Source organism: Cyprinus carpio, chromosome B20 (assembly GCF_018340385.1).
Source record: "Cyprinus carpio isolate SPL01 chromosome B20, ASM1834038v1, whole genome shotgun sequence".
Classification (NCBI taxonomy): Eukaryota; Metazoa; Chordata; class Actinopteri; order Cypriniformes; family Cyprinidae; genus Cyprinus; species Cyprinus carpio.
In genome coordinates this window covers 7,216,055-7,239,389 of record NC_056616.1, presented here as the reverse complement: position 1 = coordinate 7,239,389, position 23,335 = coordinate 7,216,055, and the positions used below count along the sequence as shown (strand labels likewise).

General features: G+C 36.7%; 1 protein-coding gene across 1 annotated transcript in view; it reads right to left on the bottom strand.

Annotated features, from left to right (window-relative positions):
- The window catches only part of rad51b (RAD51 paralog B), a 46,824-nt gene that overhangs the window by 3,332 nt on the left and 20,157 nt on the right, over positions 1-23,335 (bottom strand). The window contains 2 exon segments of the mRNA XM_042747077.1: positions 282-343; positions 19,862-19,940. Coding sequence (XP_042603011.1) covers positions 282-343; positions 19,862-19,940 — 141 coding nt within the window.

Here is a 23,335-nt window from a genome sequence, read left to right as displayed (position 1 = left end):
GGATGAAAAATATTAAATTCTGTATACCTCATGGTAGTCACTATAGTCACCAAATGACAGTCGAAATAACCTTGATGTTCAAATGCATCATCACACATCGTTATCTTCAGATAATGGACGGCATTGAGAGTTGAACTGACATAGAAAACATTAGTCACTTCACATTTGTTTACTGGCCTTTAAATAGGGCAATAACAGCCACTGCATTCTGTGGCCAAAGGAAGTTCTTAACAAGTAGAAGGTGTGGCTTGGGAAAGGTTGTAGATCAACCCCGTCCTCACTCTGATTGGCTGAAGCCCCGGATCTGTTCCTTGGTTTAAAACACTTTCTGGGTTTTCGTTCCCTAGAAAACATAAAAGGATAAAGATTAATTTTGATATTTTTTGGTGTGGTTTAAACCATGAAAACAACTAAGAGACTAAAACTGTGAAGAGACTTCAATATAGAAAAATAGCTATTCTTTAAACAATAAACAGACAGTTTGTGTGGAGTGTGCAGACTTTTTTCAATTGTTTTACTTTTTGGGGGGAAAAAAACCTGCAAATGAAACAATTTTTAAAATTCCTTTAAGTAAGTATATATATATTAGGGATGTTTTGGAAGTTACTAAGCCAATGTTTTCTAAAAATAATATCAAATAGGAAAATAATATCAAAGGCATCTTTTACTCCGGGGCGGCTTTAGCCCCGTTGTGCCTTATATATATATATATATATAAATATATATATATATATATATATATATATATATATATATATATATATATATATATATTTATATATTAGGGGTGACCCCGAATAGTCGACGATTCGATGCTTTGATTCGAGGAGCCTGATTCGACTACCAATCTCACAGTCAAATATTTGCGGGGTGTTATGATTATGCCATATGGAGGTCAAATGTCTGATTTCACATAGAACTACCGGTTTTCTCCCAATAAGTTAATATACAGCCTTTATGATAAAGCTGTAAATAAGAATCTGAAAAGAAAGAAGCTTCAAATAAATATTTTAAAGTGCGTGAATAAATATAACCACCCCTATAGATTTACGTTTCACTTTCCATAATCCATGACCAATGGCGAAGCATCTTGGCGGAAGGGATTTAAAACTTTAACAAGACTCAAACTGACACAGGCAGAGACTGGATTTTTTAGATCAGATAGGGTACAAGTGATTTCAGCCAGTTTATATATATCGTGGATATATTATTTACCTGATATAAGATGCATTTGGTTGAGTCAAGCGCTTCATTGTAGTACTATGGTGATTATCTCTTCAGTGCGCAGCGCGAGCAGGAGCAGACACGTTCATGTGCATTTGGGCCCTTTTTGCAGATAGCCTATAAGTCCTAATATTAACTTTATGTTGTATAAATAACAAAGCGTATTCTATATGAAATGATGAGTTTAATCCCATTGATGAAAAACTTGCTGTCAAATGCGTCACTCTTCTGGTCATCGTCAGCACACGCAGCTCAAAACAGAAATGCAAAACATTAATAACTACTATCATATAGGCTAACATTATAATTGGGAATTGTTAGAGTTTCGTTGACGTTTAGTGTCTTTTAATCAAAACATAAAACATTATTTACCCTGTTTGTATCTGCGAGGCGTTCGTTACACATTTTCCCTGTGTGTTAACATCAGTAGGCTTTATGTGGCTGTTAAATGTCTGACTTGACTCAATGTATTTGCCCCGCCCCCAAACATATGATTCAACTATCAGTTGAATATCGGCAAGATTCGAAAATTATTAGCAATATTAAGAGTATTTGGCATTTTCAATTAATGTAGGCCGGTTACATTCTTATTTTATTAGGCCTGTTATTATTATGAAGTTACTTTTATTATTAAATTAAGATTACAATTAAATTATAACAAAATAATAACCAATTAACTAAAATGCTACAAATATAAAAAAAGATCATTCAAAACACTCCTCGATTAAAATGTTTTAAAAAAGGTCTTTTCACAAAAAAAAGTTTCTTCTCATTTTTTTTTCCACTATGTATGGGCCACAAGAGAAATATTAAGGGAATAAACTAAAACAGTTGTACCGTTATCAGTATATGTTGAAGTAGATCAGTAGTCTCTGAGAGAATATGTGCGTCAGATGCCGAAAGCTCTGCCATTACTCCGTCATTTCGTTTTTACTTTAACTTTCTGCATAGTGAATTAACTGAAATTAAGACGTTCACCGGGAAAACTCATGCATAAAGTTTGCACATTGCTTCTGTGATATCCATTGGCTCACCTTCTTGCTTTAAAACAGAAATATTTCCAACGTTGCACAATAACCAATTACCCCGCCCCCTGTATCGAAAACGTACCGAACCGTGACACCACTGCGCCGTCGTATAGAACCGAACCGTTACACCCCTAATATATATAATCACAGAGGACCCCTAATCACTGTCAGTAAGTACTATTTTATTATTATTTTAATTATAAGTACTTTATATTTTATATTTAAGTATGAAGACAACATGAATACAAATGATTTCTTTCTAAAAATTGCCATCTGCAAGATTTCTCTTTATCCCTATATTTGACCTATGAGCAATCCTTTGTGCTAACCACTGTCCCCCTAGTTTACCTTATTAGATTTAACTGGCTCATGTTTCTGGTAAACGCTACAAAAAAAGACTCCAAAACAGACGTGACAAGAAAAATAGGGGTTGGTTTTACTTTGGCACAGACTGACATCATGAAGGTATTATACTCATATATACAGTAAACACATAGACATCAATTTGAGTGAAAGTTTGCGGGAGGAAATAAGGCCTCCACAGAGCCCTAAGGTTGATCCCCCATTGTAATCTATGGTGCTTTAAGTCTTGGTAAGGAAACCCGAAGCGGTTAAACATCCAATATGAATTCCCATAAAACCCAAGCAAACATACTCCTAGTGAGCAGCTGAGGAAAATGAGTGCCAAATTTAATGTGGCTAGGTTTGTGGGGGACGACAATGTAGAACATGGCTAAGTACACGTCCAGCTATGTTTTGCTACTGTCATTCCTGTGGCCGTGACGCTCATTATGAAACCTCTTGATGCCCAAACTCTGGTTTTTCATGAGAAAAACGTCTCCCATGAGGCTGGATGCTAGTCTTGTTTCATTTTCAGTCCAAACCTCATGATGGGGCCCTAGAATAGAAGGCAAATACATGAACACCAAACTTCCAGTGAAGCCCCATCAGCAAAAATCTGTTCAGTTGGAAGATCACTGTAGGCACTCCCTGCATTGCTTATTTGTAAAAAGCTGTTGCATCAGGACCATCTCTGTTACATGGGCTTTCACTGAAAAAGAATGATGTCTGTCGCTTTGACATCACACATCGCTATCAATGTGAACGCCCTTAAGACCAATGTACAACCTTTGAGTGATATTAGCATCCCACACACTGGCAGCTTCCATGCTTGGAGTAATAACAGGCATGACTGATTTCTCCAGTACACCGTAACAATAACAACCAGTAAAAACACATGACACATCATAACGAGGGTTTGTATTGGATGAATCCTTCAGAACTGACTGCTGATTTCACGTGGCTGGTATTCCAATGTTCTAAGCATGAACATGCTGCTTACAAACATTATTATTTACTTCATCTGGTTGCGTTTCCATTGCATCACTCTACGCCGCCAAGACTGATCCCCTCCCTGTACTACGGCATCTATTCAATCTGGAGATAAGCAAACCCATAAACATACTTGAACAGAGTGTAGACGGATGTTGACTGGATCTCCCAACAAGCCTCTATATCAGACGCAACACATTAGTTTCGAGAGGCAGCGCCCTGCTAATACCATGAAGCAGAGTGGTTGGGAAATGCTCTCCAGCAAGTAGGCCACTCATACTCATGTGCTCTGCATTTTCCATTTGACTGCCTCTGTACAGTAAGGCCTCTGTAATCACACCAGCAGCTTCAGACAAACTGTAAATGTTTACATATGCCTTCAAGGGGGCCGATTCAAATTCACTTCATATCCAGTCTTTCTCTCACCCTTTGTCACACTCAGACAAGCGCACACTGTGCTGTTAACAAGAATAGATGAGAGCTATTACGCTTTTTTATTACTCCATAAAGCAGAACACATGGGGCAAGTCCTTGCTAGAGTGCCGAGACAGGAAATAGCGAATGGAAACCTGTAGCTTAGGAGGGGTGTTCATGGCCTGACGCTCACCGTTCTTCATGCTGCCCTTTTGGAAATGGCATATAAGTGCTTTGAGAACTTAGTAGCTGCATGAAGTATTTCAGATTTAAAAGAAGTGACCCGGTTCGCGAGGCCCAACTTGTTGAACCAGGACAAGCACAGAGCGAACAAGAGACGACTTTTCTCGAGGGCTCTCATATCGACCCCTGCGACTCTGCCTCTTTGATTTATGAAGCTCAGATGCAGTCTGGAGGGCTGGGAGAAGGAGATAAAAGGTTTCTTGAAATGAACACCTTAGTGAAACCTGCTGCTGTATAAGGTAACACAGAAAGGGCCCCCTCACCTGGAGCACCGCTGTCCAGAAAACTTCTCATTAGGGGGACACATCAGTCTGGGCACTGAGAAACCAGAGCTGCAGAGAACCTGTCAGCCCCATCAGAATCTGTTTCTGCACTTGAGTAGTATGTCTTAGGAAACAGAAATGATTTGCAAAACCCCCGAGCTATTCTGGGTTCAGTCGAAACAAAACCCCCACAATAATCAAACCAAACTGCTAAATTACAGAGATGAGCAGCTCGAAAAACGTCTCACAATCATGGGAGCCTTTACCCCGCAGAACCACAGCAGCTAAAGGCATCCAGATCCAACACTGATTGCTAATAATGAGTCAGTGCGGTACTGGCCAAGACACATGGTACAGCTCTGTAAAATCCCTCTACTCCTCACCCTGCTGGAAACATTGAGTCAGCCAAGGCCTTTTGTTTCAAGTTTATCTGTGTGAAAATAATGTGAGGCTTCAGCTTAGACACGCTGGGGGGAAAAATGCTACTTTCATGTTGTCCAGGCTTCAAATAAGTTGAAAACAGGCTGTAGGTCCAGGATCCTCTGCCATGCTTTCCTGACAGAATGAAGAGTTTCGTTGTTCCCTTGTTGTTCCTGCAGATCCCATTGAACTCACAAATCCTCCATGTGGCCTGGCAAAGGGGCAGCTAAATAAGGGCCTCGTTTTGTCCTTTGTGAGCCAAGGCTGGGGACATCAGCAAAAAATGTTCTGAATCAAAAATGCTCCATTTCCTCTGTGGAGATTTGAGGACACTGCGGCTTTTCAACAGAGCCAAAATATGAAGAACAAAAAGGGGGGATTGCAGTTGTGTAATTGCCCTTACATAATCTCGATATAAATTTAATGAATTGGATGATAACCATCATTGACAGTAAACACCATTGTTTGCAGGCTTGTTTTTCATTTGAGGTAGGGTCAGGGTCGTTCATGTAGCTCGACTTAACCTCATTCTTTATAGGCTAGGCCTTGGGGATCAGGAAGAAGAATCCAACTGACAGGGCTCTGTCTGTCTGGGTTTGACTGAAAGTTACTGAACAGCCAGTTTTACTTTCAGGGGTTTTGGTACCCATGCATGAAATGCCCTCTGCTGAAAGAGGAACACTGAGTCCTGGGAGTACGGACATCTGCAGCTGTGACAGGGTGAGTCATTCTGTTTAGCACTTAAATAGAAGGGGGTTTCTGTTCAACAATGACACTGACACACAAGTACAGACAGAAATCTGCACATGTGCTTGTGTGCACACAGACATACACTCAATGAGCACTGGTAAAGCACCATCACCTGTGAAACTAATTAATCTTAAGGGAAACATGGCTAATGCTGAGGCTTTCGTTTTGGTTTCTTTTCATATTCACATGGATGCACGTGTGGCTGGAATACAGAGCAGCAGCTGCAGTCCGAGATGTGAGCAGATGACAGTTCCTAGAAGAAATCCTACCAGTTCTTGCATGTCTTTTCACCAATTGATCAGGCAAGAAGGAATGAATTTCCAGAAATTACCCAACACCTGGGTAAATCAGTAACCGAAAATGAACCGCCTCTAAGCAGGACAATTCTCTCAATGACTCTCTAATAGGAGCTTGGGAAGTGGCTCAAAACATAACTAAAGTGTGAAGTTCAAAGTTGTTTTGGTTACAATTTGGTCAGGTTCTGGCTCCTCAAACTTTTGCAAACAGGTTGGTTCTAAGTTGGTCATCAATAACAATGCAAAACCCAATTTTGCATTAATGTATATCTGATAGTCTAGTCATTGAAAGCACATTGTAGATACGGTTCTCCAGTTGGGCGATGTAAAAAAGGATGATTTTCTTTATAAATCATAAAGATTTTCTTCTAGAGAAAACAAGCAATTACACAACATGAACAAAATGAAACATGGCAGTCCAGAAATATGATCTTCCAAACAAAATAAAAGTAGGGGAAGGTATGGGAAAAACCCAGAATCCAAGAAAAAGAGAGAAAGTAAAAGTGGAAAAGAGGAACACTGACTTACTGGCTGAGAGAGGGAAAGTAAAACTGGGATAGAGGAGAGCAAATGAGAGTTAGAAGGAGGCAAAGAAATGAAAAGTCGGGAAAGAGAAAGAGAAAAGGGAGAGGGGGAGAGAACAAAGCCATCTTTGTGTGAGGCGCTGAGAGAGTGGAGCAGAGCCAGGGCTTAGGGGGTGTTGCACAAGAGTACACTGACTGCATTCCTGCAATGTGATTATGGCCGCATTTAATTTATTCTCCTGCAGGAAACACACTTAACCCTTCACTGTCCATTGGCTCGCATCAACTGGCCTTGAACCTGGTATCTTTTCCTTTATAATTATCCAGTAAGTGAATATTATGCAAGCACAACAGTTTAGTTACAACCTAACGCGGCTTGGCAAAAGAACCAACAACAGACTCTGTAGTTCCTGTTGATTGCTTTACAGTCATTCATTGACTTTGCTTTGTGTTTTGAGGCGTCAGACTGCTCTAAATCCAGGCTAATTCGGCCTGAAGCTATAACGCTGGGGATTCCCAGCACTGGATATTCTTTAGGTACGCAAAGGCAGATCTGAAGTGAAACTTCAAACATTTTATCTGAAACTAAAAGTATTTAATGAGGAAATTTGTTAGAAAAACTCAAACATGCCAAAGCATGTTTAGGGAAGAACTTGATGAAATTTACCTGGAGGGCACAATTTTTTGGCTGGTCTGTAAGATTTTTGAGAATATGGTCGCAAAATTTCTTTCTGAAGATTTTTTGATAATTATAAAAATATGAAGAAAGAAAGAAAACTTGTATAAACAATGTAAAAATCTAATAATAAATATACTTAGTGCATTTTTATTAAGATCATAGTAAATTCAGAACAATATGCATTTTTAACCAACAATTAAGTATAAACTAAAATGCTTTTTCACCAAATATTTATGAAAGCATCAATGTATATACTGTAAAACCTTTTCTATTTTCACAAATGCATGCAAAGAATAAAAGAGTCCTGATCTGACACAGAAGCCCAACAACTGAAAGCCAACAGAGTAGACTGTGTGTTGAAAAATGTCACTAAAGGGGTACCCTGTGCATTAAAAAGTGACTCCAATGGGGTCCTGACCAAGCTAGATTTTTTTATTTTTTTTTTAAACAGCACCCATTCGGCCTAATAATGGAAATGACCAGAATCAATACAATTGTTCTGAATGATCTAATTTTAGGCAACAACAGAGAATTCTACATTTAAGTAATTTCAGAAGATCTGCATAGAAAGCAAGAAAAAAGTTTTGCAAAGTGTCTTGGGCAAAGCTTGATTTGTTGAGCCAAGCTTGATGATCATGGCTGCTGACCTCTTTGGTTAGGTCTGTTTCCCAAATCCTGGAAGACCACACACATATCTGTCAGCTAGAGAAGACAACCCCTATTTTGACGGGCCCACCCTAGCTCCCTCTATGATTCTGTGTGTTTACACCTAACACAGAGAGAGGGAAAATGAGATAATGAAGAGAGAGCAGCACATCATTGGGGTTGACCACTCCCTAAGGCCACAAATATAGTAGCCTACTCATTCTTGAGCCACCTTTTCATATATTCTTATACACTCCCCTCTTCAACAACTGCACTGATCTCTACCCAGTTGCTGGGAATAAAAAACAGGGGCAGTTGAGAGAGAGAGGGTGGGTGGGGGAAAAACCAATGCTGGACTAAATAAAATCTCATCTCCAAAGGATCAAAGTTGAACTTGGCAATTTAATTCCAAGAGGATATTGCCGTTCACAAAGGCTTCCCTTTGCCTCTAGCCATCTAGGCCCGTTACCCCTCTCATTAAAGGCACAGTCTTAAACTGTAGTGTAGCAAGTGGAGCAGCATTATCCCAGACCTGCTTTTCCCTGCCCATTACGGAAAGAAAGCTCTATCAGTCTAACCACAATCCAATGAGGTTGGACCAACACTACTGTCATTTAGATTTATTGCATAACAATTTTCCAACAGAACCTAATAGAGCATAGGCAGGGCTAATGACAAATATAAATTCTCATTGTTTTAGCTGTACCAGTACAGCTAAGTTAAACTTCTCAGGAAACATAACTTATTTCAACGAGGCTAAGTCTTAGTGCAACTGGAGCGAAGACTGCAGAAAATTCAGCTTTGCCATCACAAGAATAAGCTACACTACACGATTTTGTGATGCCTAAACGTAGCATTTTTCATTTTTTTTTAGACACAACTGAATAAATTAATAATAATAATTAACTTTATTACAATTTTAAATAATTAATTAAATTAAGAGCCATACGTGAGCTACATCACATCAACAAAACCAATTAGGCTACATTCACACTGCAGGCAAATGTTGCCCAAATCTGATTTTCTTTGCTCACGTGACTCAGATCTGTTTTTGTCATGACACAACAACACAAACCCCATGGAATCTAATCTTTTCAATTCTGATTTGTGCCACTTCCATATGTGGTACTAAATCCGATCCATGTCAGATGTTTTGCAATGCGACCGCAGTCTGAATGGTCAGGTTGAATTTCATGCAGCTTTTACGTCACTCTAGATCGACATTCGTCATAATTCTGAGCTGATGGGAGACACTTCAAAGATTTTACATACCCAAAGTTATCAAGACAGTAGCGAAAGGTAATCAGTGGAAGTATGATGTGTCAGAACTCATGTGTATTACAGTGACAACTCTACAAGCAAAACACATGGGCTCATATCATAAAAGTTTCAAAACTCTGCTTTCTTTTGTCACATCTTGTCTTTATTTTTTTATATTGCCTGTGCATAATTTTGCTGGCTTCTGCACCAGATCACGCTATAAATAAACGCATAATCAATTACATTACCTCCTCTGTGTTTACTTCCGTATGACGGCGCGCTGCGTAACTGTTGCCAAATCCATATTTTCCCCGCGGAATTGGGCTACTTTTTCCTCTGTTGCCGTGGGATGTTTTTCATCTTTTTAGGTTGACGCAACCCCACTAACGCGATGTTTACCTCCCTGAACATGATTAGGCTAGTTTTGGACTAGTTTTAAGAAAGAATTGGGAGGATTTTATTGTGAAAATCTGGAAACCCTGTTCATCATCACCGGATGTGGCACCACAAAATGGCAGCCAGAACACTGAGCCCTGCAACTCTTCTGATGTTTTTGTTTGTTTGTTCTGTTTTGTCATTCTTCTTCTATAAGTTTTACCGGAGACTAACTCCTTAACATTAAGCAACACATCCAAGACAATATTCCGTTTTTTGATTATTCAGACATTTTGTTGGACATTTTAGTCGGAGGTACAGCCGTGTTGTTCAAACGCGCATACAGATGCAGAAGAGGGAAATGCGCCGGTGCCCTGATTAAGCTCCGTGCTCGCGGCTTTCGAACTGCACTTCCAAGCATTCATCTCGCAAATGTCCATTCCCTTCCTAACAAAACGGATGAACAACTTCTCCTCACCTGCACCAATAAGGACTTTTCAAACTCATCATAAACTGTAAACCCTTCTATTCGCAGTGGAAGTTTTCCTCTTTCATTCTCGTGAATGTGTACATGCCTCTGGGCGTGTGCATAAGCGCCGCAATACAACAGCTGGATGAACAAATAACTGAAATGGAGCAAAGGTACCCAGACTCTATTTTAATAATTCTTGGAGATTTTAACAAATCAAATCTCTCCCGTGAACAGCCAAAATACAAGCAGCACATTACGTGTAATAGGAATTTGGCTACAGTTGTCGTATTCCTCTTGTTAAGCCACTCCTGAACCACAAACAACGTCAGAGGCATCTTACCTGGGCTAAGGAGAAGAAGAACTGGAGTGTTGCCCATTAGTCCAAAGTCCTCTTTTCAGATAAGAGCAAGTTTTATATTTCATTTGGAAACCAATGTCCTAGAGTCTGGAGGAAGGATGGAGAAGCTCATAGCCCAAGTTGCTTGAAGTCCAGTGTTAAGTTTCCACTGTCTGTGATGATTTGGGGTGCAATGTCATCTGCTGGTGCTGGTCCACTGTGTTTTTTGAAAACCAAAGTCACTGCACCAGTTTACCAAGAAATTTTGGAGCACTTCATGCTTCCTTCTGCTGACCAGCTTTTTGAAGATGCTGATTTCATTTCAACCAGCAAGGATTTGGCACCTGTATACTTTGTATGCGAAGGTCACATTTGCGCATTGAATTTGTCTTGAGAAATCAGTTGTTCCACAAGGACTTGGTTTAGAATAGAAAATGAAGAGACAGAACAACAACAGCAACATAGTACTGGATACTGCAACAAGAACAGATGCCCGTATTGACAAGCGCTTGTGTGAAGGAGTTATGAGATAGCAACAACTTAAGTTTAAAAATTCAAAAGACATTTTATTGGACATATCTTAAGGAGACAATAGGGCAGACACTGAAAAAAGATGAAACTTTCTAGAGCTCACATGTCGACCACCTGCATCCGTGCATGCTATCAAATGGAGTATACTTTGAAAGGCTTTGTGTTTGACTGTATGTCTTGGTCTTGTCTTGGACAAAGTCTTGACTTATACTCAATCCTCCTCTTGCATGCATCTCAATTCTGACTCTAAGCTACACTACAAACCAAAAAAAAAAAAACACTTTAACTACCTACCCCAGTGCACTTAACTGCTTCCTATGCTTTACGTCACCATGGCACTGTCCACGAGATAAGACTGTCCAGGGCACTTCAATGCTCTGTCAACTACAATAGTGGAAAATGTAAAGATTTTGAAGTTTTTTGCTCCTTGGTACTTCAGATGATTTGTGTTTGATGTCCTTACTCTTGCCCGACCAGGATAACATCAAGGTACACTATACATACACCATAGTTAGAAGGCTTTGCAGAAAGTTTCAGTGATTGGTTCAGTTAACTCTCTGTGGTTGACTATGTGGATACGCGTTTTGTGGCATATTCTCCTGATAAGAATATCGAAAAGAACTGAAATTACACTTTCAGTTTTGATCATACAGATAAGAGCAATACATCAATCGAATCTGTAAAGGGTCTACTTTTATTTGTATACACACATAATAACAAAATTTTGTGCATTTATAAAATAAAGAAAACAGAGTGCGCTGCCTGCCACCTTGGTTCTGCATGATCTTCATTTAGAAATGCATCATTAAAATGAACTGTAACTCAGCAAATACTCAACACAGAGACATGAGAGATAGATCTATGGAAAGCTTGACATGTCTACTTTTAAACTGAGCAAGTGTTATAGAAAACAAATATTCTGTAATAAAGTAATCCATATGAAACCAAATCTCCCTTCATTATATCTAATGCAACCAAGCCCACGCGCCGAGTGCGCTATTGATATTACAATCGTCTATGTGAAGCTCGCGGCGGGTAAACGCCCACCTCACAGCAAACAAAGCAGCGAGACTGTACTTCATGTTTTTTAAATGTTACTGTTCGCTTCGCGCTGAGATGAATAAGACATAATTCACCTCAATAAGACCGCTGAGAGGAATAAGATTTGGATTACCTCAGACAGAAGAATGAAGCGGCTTGACCCAGCAGAGATCATAAACATGAGTAAGTCTTTTTTAATATTAATCTACTTGTATTAGTTTTCATATAACTTGTACACATTTTACTAGTTAGACTTTTTCCAAACTATAATTCCTGACTAAATGTATAATCAAGTGAAACATTATGAAGTTTCATTTACATCATTCATTTCACGATGCCAAGATGTTTTTTTTTTTTTTTTTATGTTCAGGAATATAGCCTATATGTTTATAACTATATATATTGTATAGGCTCACATACAAAGCATGCTTGTGTTTTTAAGAATGTAACTAAGCTTCTGGTCATGAATATCTACTCTGGTGTAAATATTTTGAATGTGTTATACCCCGTCATTGGTGTTTGTGATCATCTGAGGTAAAAAAAAAAAAAGTGTATCAAGTAAGCTGTAAATATCACTGATAATAAATGTGCTATGTGGTAACTGTGTTCTTTTTTTCCCTATAAATTACTACTAGTATCAGTGACCATCATAATAATGTTAATAATGCAGTTTATTTGCGTAAACAGCATGCTTACTTTTTTATTTCAGATAAATGATAACCTGTTGCAAAGCGAGCCAATGCAAATAAGCAGCCCACTCAGGAACCTGGAATACAGCTAAGACCAAGCGAGGCACACACTCCCATCTCTTCAAAGTCTCTTCAAAGAAGTATGTCCTTTAGAGCACATAAACAATATACATTTTGGAAATGCCAGGTATATGATGTTCATTTATATATTTCAACATGACACAATACCAGTCCAAACTTTTGAACAGTAAGAGTTTTAATGTTTTTGTAAAGAATTATCTTTTGCTCACCAAGCCTGCATTTATTTGAGCCAAAATACAGAAAGTTGCATTTGCTAAAGCAGTAATATTGTGAAATATTTTTACTATTTAAAATAACTGCTTTCTATTTGAATATATTTTAAAATGTAATTTATTCCTGTGATCAAAGCTTAATTTTCAGCATCATTACTCCAGTCTTACTCCAAGTGTAACAATATACACTATACCATTCAAAAGCTGGGAATCAGTACATATAAAAATTAAAACTTTTATTTAGCACACAAGTGATGATAAATACAATAATCATGTTACAAACTATGCTGTTCTTTCAATTAATAATAAAAAAAAGAAGGATGAAGGATGATCTGAAGGATCGTGTGACTGGAGTAATGATGCTAAAAATTCAGCTTTGAAAGTCAGCTTTGATTGTTCCTAATAAACTGTTTAAAGGCACTCTTGGGTAACACTTCATTCTTCTCCACCTTTGCCACTTCACCCATTGTGTATGCACATGAGCAGACATGCAGTTCCAGTTGACTAGGGGTTGCCAATCCTGCTCCCGGAGAGTTTAGCTGCAGAGTTTAGCTCCAACACACCATCTTGGAATTTTCTAATAATCTGGAAGACCTTGATGATCTAATTCAGAATTGAATTAGGATTGGAGTGGAACTCTGCAGGATAGTGCCTCACCAAGAACAAGACTGGACACCTTTGCAACAGACTTAATTGCATGTTCAGGAAAGGGGCTAGTCAATTTTAAAATTGTAGTGGAGGAAAGCTAATGCTAAGGAAACCTGATATAGCAGCCCATTTCAGTAGAGATCTCTGCTGGGTGTTTATTTACAAATGAACAGGAAAATTATTGCCTTCAACACAAAGACAAGGTGTTGATGGTCCATGAAATAGTCTATGGAACTATTTCTAAATGTCCTGGAGGTGCTGCCCAATAATAATAAACCATTTAAAGACAATCCACATGAATTTAGAAGGGGTGCCAGTGTCAATCTCTGTGGTGGTGGATTGCCACATGATACCCAGTAGTGCTGCCACAATAAAAAGCTACATTCATATCCATCTGAATGACCGGGTTATGCCACTGGCTATGAACATACAGGAAACCTAGACATTCCGTATTTAGCTTAAGCTAATTTACCTTTGCCAAGAATTCAGGTGTAAGAAGTTAAATCATTTCAATTAAAAAAATATTGAGACCAAACTAGACTTTTAAAAAAAAGGTCAACTTCAGCAAATTGCACAACATTCATCATCATGTTGTACAGAATGCTGTACTCATATATTCAAATGACTAGCAAAGATACATGTTTTTTTTTTTCCAAGTTTCCCGGCAAGACATGAGTGGTACACCACAATACGTCCTCTTTGCCAAATGGCAATTCTACCATTCTTTAATGACTTGGCCTTGGGCCTTAGTTGGAAGCAAGCACAACATTTGATTCAAATATATTGGATTCCTTGGTAGAAATCTTCTAATGCGCATGCTTAGTACTAGATTTGAAATCATTAATAAAAAGCAAACCATGATAAACTGCAAGTAACAAACAAGGAAGGGAAAGTCATTCAAATCAAGAAGTCCCATTACAGAAATATATTTTACAATCCCTTAGCCGGAATAACAATTCAGCAATTCATACAGTGGAAATGGTAATAAAATACCTCACCTCATTTTTTTTTTGAGTAATGACAAATATATAATATGAATCTGATTCTTGACTCTGTAGTAACTGATCCAACACTGCAAAAGAGTATTTCCTAACAAAAATAAAAATCTTTAGCACTACTTCACACATGTATATTTCTCCGCCCACTGACCTCATTCAAACAAAGGTTTCTATATGCTTTAGACTTAAGGGTCAACTCTGGACTAGTTAGGTTTTGTTAGATAAATAAAGCTCAAGAGTGTTGTTCTCAAAGTGGCAATTTGCAAATCTTAGGTGATTAGCAGCTAATCTGTTACCATTATGAAAAGGCTTGTTTGTGATTAGTTGATAAGACATATGAGGCATAATTTTGTTCTTACCTTTTGTTCTTTTAAGAATATGATGTGGACAGTACACTGTATTACTATCCGCATTATGACCTACATTATTCATAGTGACACATTTGCACACACCTTTACTAAAAGTCTTAGTAGCTCATTATGTGCTGAGTTATTAAATGCTCCTGATATTTATTTAGGCATGTAGCTCTAAGCTCAGTTAAATGAATCAGCGTGTGCTGAATAAGACTGAGAGACATATTCATGATTAATGGCAGCATGCTCCTATCATCTGGCGCTACGGCGTTTACTGTAACGTATGAAAGCAGGTTCGAGTCACTTCTCGCTCATGGTGAGATGAAAAGGGCGACCATATGGAGACAGACAGACAGATAGACAGGCAGACACCAACACACACAGTGCCGTCCAGCTCTTCTATTCTGCAGTGACAGCATGTTCCATATGTGCTCCATGGTGAGTCCCAGCAGGCTGTTAAACAATCCTGTATCCATAAGTGAAATCCCAGACATTTGAGATCTAGGGTAATATCTCTTTTGTTCCTTTCTCTCCTCTCCATTTTGCCTTGAATTAGGACTGCATGATTATGACAACAATGATCGATTATTTATCCTAACATTACAACCAATATATTTTCATTAATAGAATTGACATACTTATGTAGTGGTCGACCGATATTGTTTTTTTGACAGTCGATGCGATATCTTGGAAAGCAGGGGGCCGATAGTTGACATAATTATTATTTTTTTTAATTAATATTTATGAAACTTGAAATCATTTGACAATGCATTAAAAAATAAATATGTAAAATAAACATACTTTAGATGACAAAGTATTTTTCACAAATAAATATTTAATAAAAATATAATTAAAAAGGAAGTAAACACTGTAATCAACAGGGCACTCAGTATTCTGGGAAGTTTGTGTGCTTTGGGAAAGATATTTTATTCAAATAAAGCCAGGCTAACATGCATTTTACATACAGCACACAGAGAAAATGACATGAATATGACAGTGGGCAAATGCATAAAGTGCAGCATAATTTGAAATCACGAGTTTAATGTTTAAAGCGTTCAATTCACACTGACCGACCTTCGGCCTTGGCAATATATCGATCAACCACTATACTTATGTAATTATTTGTATGGATCAACTGCATGTCATATTCTTTGCTTAGTTAACAAATCAGAAAAAAGCTGAGAAGTATTCCTCAATTTATTAATATTTCAGTAATTGAGTTATGTACAAATGCTTTGACTTATAGGTCACTTTTTTACACACAGACTATACCTTGCAATGAATCCAAACAATTCTAAATGAGCACCAATGCTCTCATTCTGGATCTAAAATTTCTATTATGCCACCATGAACGCAAGTAAAACATGAAACAATAAAGAAAAATATTACACTACCGTTCAAAGGTTTGGGGTCAGAAATATTTTTCGTGCAAAAAAAAAAAAAAAGGAAAAAAAAAAAGTATGCTCACCAAGATCTATTTTTTTTTAATAATAATAACTACAGTATAATAATTACTACAGTAAGAATGGTAATATTGAAGAATATTATTCCAATTCAAAATAACTGTTTTCTATCTTAATATATTTAAAAATGTAATTTATCCTAAAGCTGATTTTTTAACATCATTACTCCAGTCTTAAGTGTCCTTTAGAAATCATTCTCATATGTGGGAATAAATGTTGAAACATATCAGAATGATTTCTGAAGAAAAAAAAAAAAAAATAACTGACTCCAAATATTTCAACACTATGGGAACTATGGGAAATGTGACAGATGGTGAAAATTGTTGGTCTTGACATTTTCTGACAAAGTCTGATGTAAGAAGACCTTTGGTTTTGTTTCTTGCCAGGAACTTTAACTTTAGGCTTATTTGAAATTTTAAACACTGAGATTAACTAACCATCTCCCAACTTCCTTTAAAATCACATAAAAATGTCTCATGACATTTATGGAAAAGGAAGTTATGCAACATGGAGGGATGACAGCAATACATAATGAGTTAAAAGTAATGATATCATTTGTCGAGATGAGGCATCATTTACTGGAGCGGTTCAGTATTTAATGTTAAACATTCAAAGGTTAAGGGCCAAAATATTTATTCCAAGTGCATGTTTTCCCATCGTTTGTAAATGAGAGACATCTTGTGTTTTTAAGCAGTTGTTCCACTCTATCCAGCTGTTTTTAATGCAAGAATGCAATTCACATAATTTAAAAAAGTAATAATAATAATACTTTTATTAAGCAAGCACATATTAAATTGATCAAGAATGACAGAAAAGACTTTAAAATAGTTATAAAAAGTTTATATTTTAAATAAATGTTGTTGTTTTTTAAACTCTATATTCATCAAATAATTCTTGGGGGAAAAGTAATGGTTTCCACAATTACAGAAATTAAAAACAATATTTTAAATGATAAAAATATTTAACAATTACTGTTTTTTACTGTATTTTTTAATAAAATAAATGCATCCTTGGTGAGCATAAGAGACTTACTGTATACAAATCATATATGTCACAGCTGGAGGAAGAGATGTTTGTTTCAGATATATAGGAGGAAGTCAAGGTTTCTATTATTTTACTTATTTGAATTAGCATTTTTGTCATCACCCATACACCAGTAACCAACCATAATTATTTCTGGATTATAGTGAAGTGCAGAGACGTGTTGGGATCAAATATTGGCAGGACGCATTAGTGTATGCGTGTGTGATTGACTTGAGGACATTGTGTAAAGAGCTCAGAGAGAAGTGTGTGAATAGTGGCTTTTCTCATACAGGGGCTTTATTTGAAGCTGGAAGGCCTTGTGTGCCACACATCAAAGATGCACTTGTTGAGAAAGAGAGAGACTGATTAACACAACTGATGCAGAGAGCCAGACCACAGCCAAACTATTCAATAGCTGGATTGAACTGGACACACATAAGACTCTCTCACTCTCTGACACACAAACACTTCATAGAGAAGCTCTGTCAGTAAAATACAGACATAGAGAATTGCTTAGACATAGCCATGCATCAAAAGACAAAATTCTTGGCCAAAACTGAAAATTCAGGACTGAACTGGGCCGAAAATTGAAGGAAAAATAATTAAGTTAGACGTTTGTTTGGAACAAGTAAGCAAATTCGACAAAGTAATTACAAGTATTCTCCCTTTAGGTGAATGTACTACCATAATATCAAGGTTCAGCATTAAAATTATTGGATAATATTTGTAAATTATTACCCAACTATATGTTATATGTACTATATACTGCATGTATTATATGTAATTATTGATGTTTGGCTAATATAAACACATTTGTACCCTATAAAGTGCAAAACAAAGGATTTTTAATTTACTTATTTAAAATAATACCCCAAATGTCTGGGGTACATACCAATTGATTGATCAATTGAGTCATTGATTTATTGATTGAGATTTTTGATTGTATTTTTTTTTTCTATTTTACAGAATCCTGAAAAATTTACTGTATCTTTCTGCAAAATTATGCAGCACAGCTGTTAAACAAATGTATAATGAAGGATCATGTGACACTGAAGAAAACTGAAAATTGAACTTTGCTATCACAGAAATTCTATTTTAAAATAGAATGTGCTTTTCAGATGTGAGCTGATTTCATGTTGAATATCCAATTAACCAACAAAATGATTAAAAAAATTAACAGATTATCAGAATAATTGTTAGTTGCAGCTCTAACCTTTTTTTTTTTTACTACATTTCACATAAAAAATCTACAACACCTCTCAAAACAAAAGCACCAAATGTACTAATTTAGTACTTGCTTCCTCTAATAAAACCCAACAAAAACAAGAACAAGCTCCTGAATGTGAGCTCATATCAGCTGTGGCACAGACATTAACAGGAAGTGTGAGCTGTTTGACTATTCTTTGTTATTAAATTATGCTGAACTGATACCACTGATATCAATCATAGCTTTCTGTAAAAATGCATAAGCAAACAACTTCAATTCCAAACTTCAAAATGAACTCGGGTACATCAAGTTGAATTACTTTTGAATTCTCTTCCAAGTGCTGTTAAAAATCCACCACACATACACCACCATAAACCTCTGCCGAAGAGCCAAAACATCCCCACTATGTTTTTCCACTGATATCCTGTTTCCCATTAAAGTTTTGTGGTGTTGGGAATCCACACAAACCGCCGCGAGGTAAGCTGTGAAGCCCATGGATGAATTCAAATGGTCCTGACAGGACAGCCAGAGGTCCTGGACGTTAAAATGCAGTGGGCAGAAGTTCTGACCCAGAAGGTTTAACAACACAAACCACACACACAAATAAGCGTATTTGTCTTATTAGCGTTTTTCAAACCAAACGTGGTATTTTTTTATGATTCAGATTACTGACACTCAGTAAAAAAATAATTCAAATTTGAGTTGTGACTTTCAGTTCCTAAAATCTAGATTAGGCTGCAACAACTGAAATCTTGCATGACTAAGACAAAACTTAACCTTAAAAGATATATTTTATATCCCATAGACTGCCAAGTAAATAACAGTGTCAAGGTCCATAAAAGGTATGGAAGTCATCGTCAGAATACTCCATCTGACAACAGATGTGCAATCTGGGTTAAATAAAGTTACGGGAACACTTTTTGTAAGCGAAGAAAACAAAAATAACAACTTTATTCAACAACTTGCATGTCTGATGGCAGATGGAGTATTCTGATGACGACTTTCATACCTTTTATGGACCTTGACACTGTTATTTACTTGGCAGTCTATGGGACAGTCACAGGCCTCCCGGTTTTCATCCAAAATATCTTAAATTGTGTTCTGAAGACGAACAAAGCTTTTATGGGTTTGGAACAACATGGGGGTAAGTGATTAATGACAAAATTTTCATTTTGGGGTGGAGTATCCCTTTAAGAATCATTTTCATTTCCACTGGTACTTAGACCTGCACTTACCTGCCTTACATCGGTGTCATGTTTTAGCATGACATACTGTGATTATTTCAGGAGATTACATGGGCATGAGTTCATGAGGTTCAGTTTTGTCAGTATGCTGTCTATCTAGCACACTCACCCTCAAGACGGATGCCCTCCTTCTGAACGGTGTAGCTCAGCATGGCAAAAGGGGCCACAGGTGACTTGGCTATGACAATCTAAAACAAGAAACAAGAAAAGATTCAGAATGAGTAACGGAAGGGCTCAGCGCCACTTCAAAGCCACAATATCAATATAAGGCCAAAGTTTAATAACTAATAGATAAGGCGCATAATTGACTTGAATATTTTTATGAATATTCATACTGCATTTAGTAAAAATGTGATACTGTGAAATATTATTACAATTTTAAATAAAAAAATGTAATATATATATATATATATATATATATATATATATATATATATATATATATAACCTATTTTAATATATTTTAAAATGAAATGTATTTTTGTGATGGCGAAGCAAAATTTTGGCTAATATGATACTTTTGAAATAAGAAGTCTCTCACCAGGATTCATTTATGCTCTCAAAAATATAGGAAATTTAGTAATACTGTGAAATATTACTACAATTCAAAATGTTCATGTTAATATATTTTTAAAATGGAATACATTCCTGTGAATTTTCAGCATCATTGCTCCAGTTTTCAGTGTCACATAATCTTTAAGAAATCATTCTAATGCTGATTTGCTGCTCAATAAATATATATTTTTGAGGAAACTGTAATTTTATTATTATTATTTTTATGAATAAAAGTTCAAAAGAACAACATTTATTTAAAATATTTTTGGTAATTGGACCTAAAATTTTGAACAGTAGTGTACAAACAAACAAAGAGCCCAAATGAAGATATTTAAAAAGGGCTTTAAAAGATAATGTATTCTTTATTTTAATTTTATATTTTAAATAAATAAATAAATGAGACAACGCTTACATTTTTATTTTTAAATAACCACAACATTTATGTATAAGTCAGGAGACACTTGTTTTCCGCCAGCTTATTTTATTTACTTTATAACAATAACAATAATATTTTATAATACAATAATATTTAATATAATATAATATTTATAATATATTATAGTATATAACATTATTGTTTAGTAGACTAAATAAACAACCCTAATAATACTACTTGGAGTAAAATTTTCACATGACTGAACTCTTTCCCCCCAGGCAACAAATAAAGGCATTTATGTGGCTGCTGCGTCAATGGGCATAAAAGCAATCACAGGATCCTGTAAGAAAGCAGCAGCATTGAGTTTCCAGACTCAGCAGAGTCTGCCGGCAACCTGCGTCACTGCCTATTAGAGATCCTTGAGAATCTACGTAACTCTTTTTGTCATCAGCCTCTAATATCGAAACCCTGCACTGGGGTGTGGCATCTTCAAAATGAGACACATTAGTAAAAAACTTACTCATCAAAACTCAAAACAGGAAATGGGAGTGAGATGAAGGACGCAACTGTCTGCTTACTGTTGCATAAACACACGACGGAAATGATTCAGACTCCCAAACACAAGTAAACAAACTAAGCTTTAGTGATTTCTACTTAATACGACTGCAGTATTCCTTGGGACTTCATGAGACCTCTCAAGTGAACCATCCACAGACAGCAAGCCTCGCTCTAGGCTTATTTGCAGGGATATCCGGTTACCTGTGGTTAAGAACGAGTTCGTTTTTAAAAACCTGCTGCCAGTTGCTTTGTGTGAATGTAGTTCCTTACTGATGCACTGTGACACACAAACACAAAGCTTCCTGGTCACCCAAACCAGCCTAGTTCTCTTTACTTTAACCCGAACACACATCTTTCATGTAAGGAAGCTGCATGACTTTACCTCTAGTGGATAAATTCCTGAGTAAATGGCTGAAAAGCAGGGAGTTTCTGAGGGTTTTTTTTTTACTGAAGTGGCCTTGCCAGAGCTACTGAACCACACAAAAGAGCCAGGCACCATTACCTTCCTTGTGTACCAGCAGTTTTGGACCACTGCCTCTCTATCAGTGCGCTTTTCTTTAGGTGGGAGCTCAGTCGGAAAAGAGAAAAACAAAGTCCTCAGGGCTCTAAGAGTGTAGGGGCAATGAGGTATGCCATCATTTGACAGGATGAAAACAAGTAGGGCAGGCCTAAAAATCAGAGGGCTGGTGGAGTAAGCAATTTTCTTTCTTTTAAAGCTGGTCTTAAAGATGAAATCGCTGGATGAGAGCAGTTTTATTCCCTGTACTGACAACTGATCTATATATGACTGGATCGCTCATCACGTTCTAAACTGCCAGCAGGCAGTGAGGCCACCGGAAGTGTTCGATCCGCCATCTTACTAATCCCTACCGCCAGAGAGCACCATTGAGTCACATTCAAACCGCTGACCTAAAATCACCCGATTTGAAGCAAATCAGTCAAACGGGACTAGTTTTTATGTTATGTGTATGTAAATTAATGTTTACTTCAGATGTTATCTGCAGTGTTTACCGTCTTTTGGGGCAGTATAAGCGATATATTTAAACCGCTTAGGTGGGTGTGTCTGCTGCGCACTGATGACACAGGTAACGATCCATGAACATAATTATTCAGGAATTATTAAACATGAACGTATTAGTATCAGAAATGGATTTGAATATATTACAAAGAATAAAACAATTATGTTGTTAATGTTGCTCTATAATGAAATGAAAAGCTTAACTTACTATATTGGAAATAAAGCTTTATGTCTTTAAATCCAGACTGTATATAGTCAGTTATTTCTCTGAATAAATTCTGATTTCAGAATGAGCACTTTGTTGTTTGTTTTATATGTTGAGGTCGTGTCCGTCTGATGTTTATCATGTTCATGATGTTCGCTACTGTAATGAACGTAGCTTTTTAATAAGTAGGGGATATTCCCGACATTTAAAAAAATAACCGTTTACATGCCTAGGGTGTTTTCATTGTAAGAATGTACAGGGATACTTCAGATTTAAAAACGCTGACTTGTTAGGTGATGTTTTTTCATTAAAATCATACAATTTCCTATTAATTAATTGAACGTTTACGCACACTAGGGATTACCAATATGGCGGCGCGGCGGCTTCACTTTCATGACGTCATGAGCAATCCAGTTCTATATTATAGATCAGTGGTACTGACACATTTGCTGGAAGCAGGAAGTTTAGGTGGGACATATTGAAGATACTTTCCCTTAAAAAAAATAAAATTATATATATATATAAATATAAATATATATATATATATATATTATATATATATATATATATATATAAATAAATATGTGTGTGTGTGTAAAACAGCAAAATCATGATTTGCAAGTTGCTAATCAGCTACAGGTATTGGGGAATTGACATGATCATTCTAGAGAGAATATCATTGGACAAACAAATGGTGTGGTGCAAGATATCATCAATACTGATCATTAATACTAATGCATATATGTCTACTTAAAGGGTAAGTTCACCGAAAAATCAAAATTATGTCATTAATGACTCACCCTCATGTCGTTCCAAACCCGTAAGACCTCCGTTCATCTTCGGAACATAGTTTAAGATATTTTAGATTTAG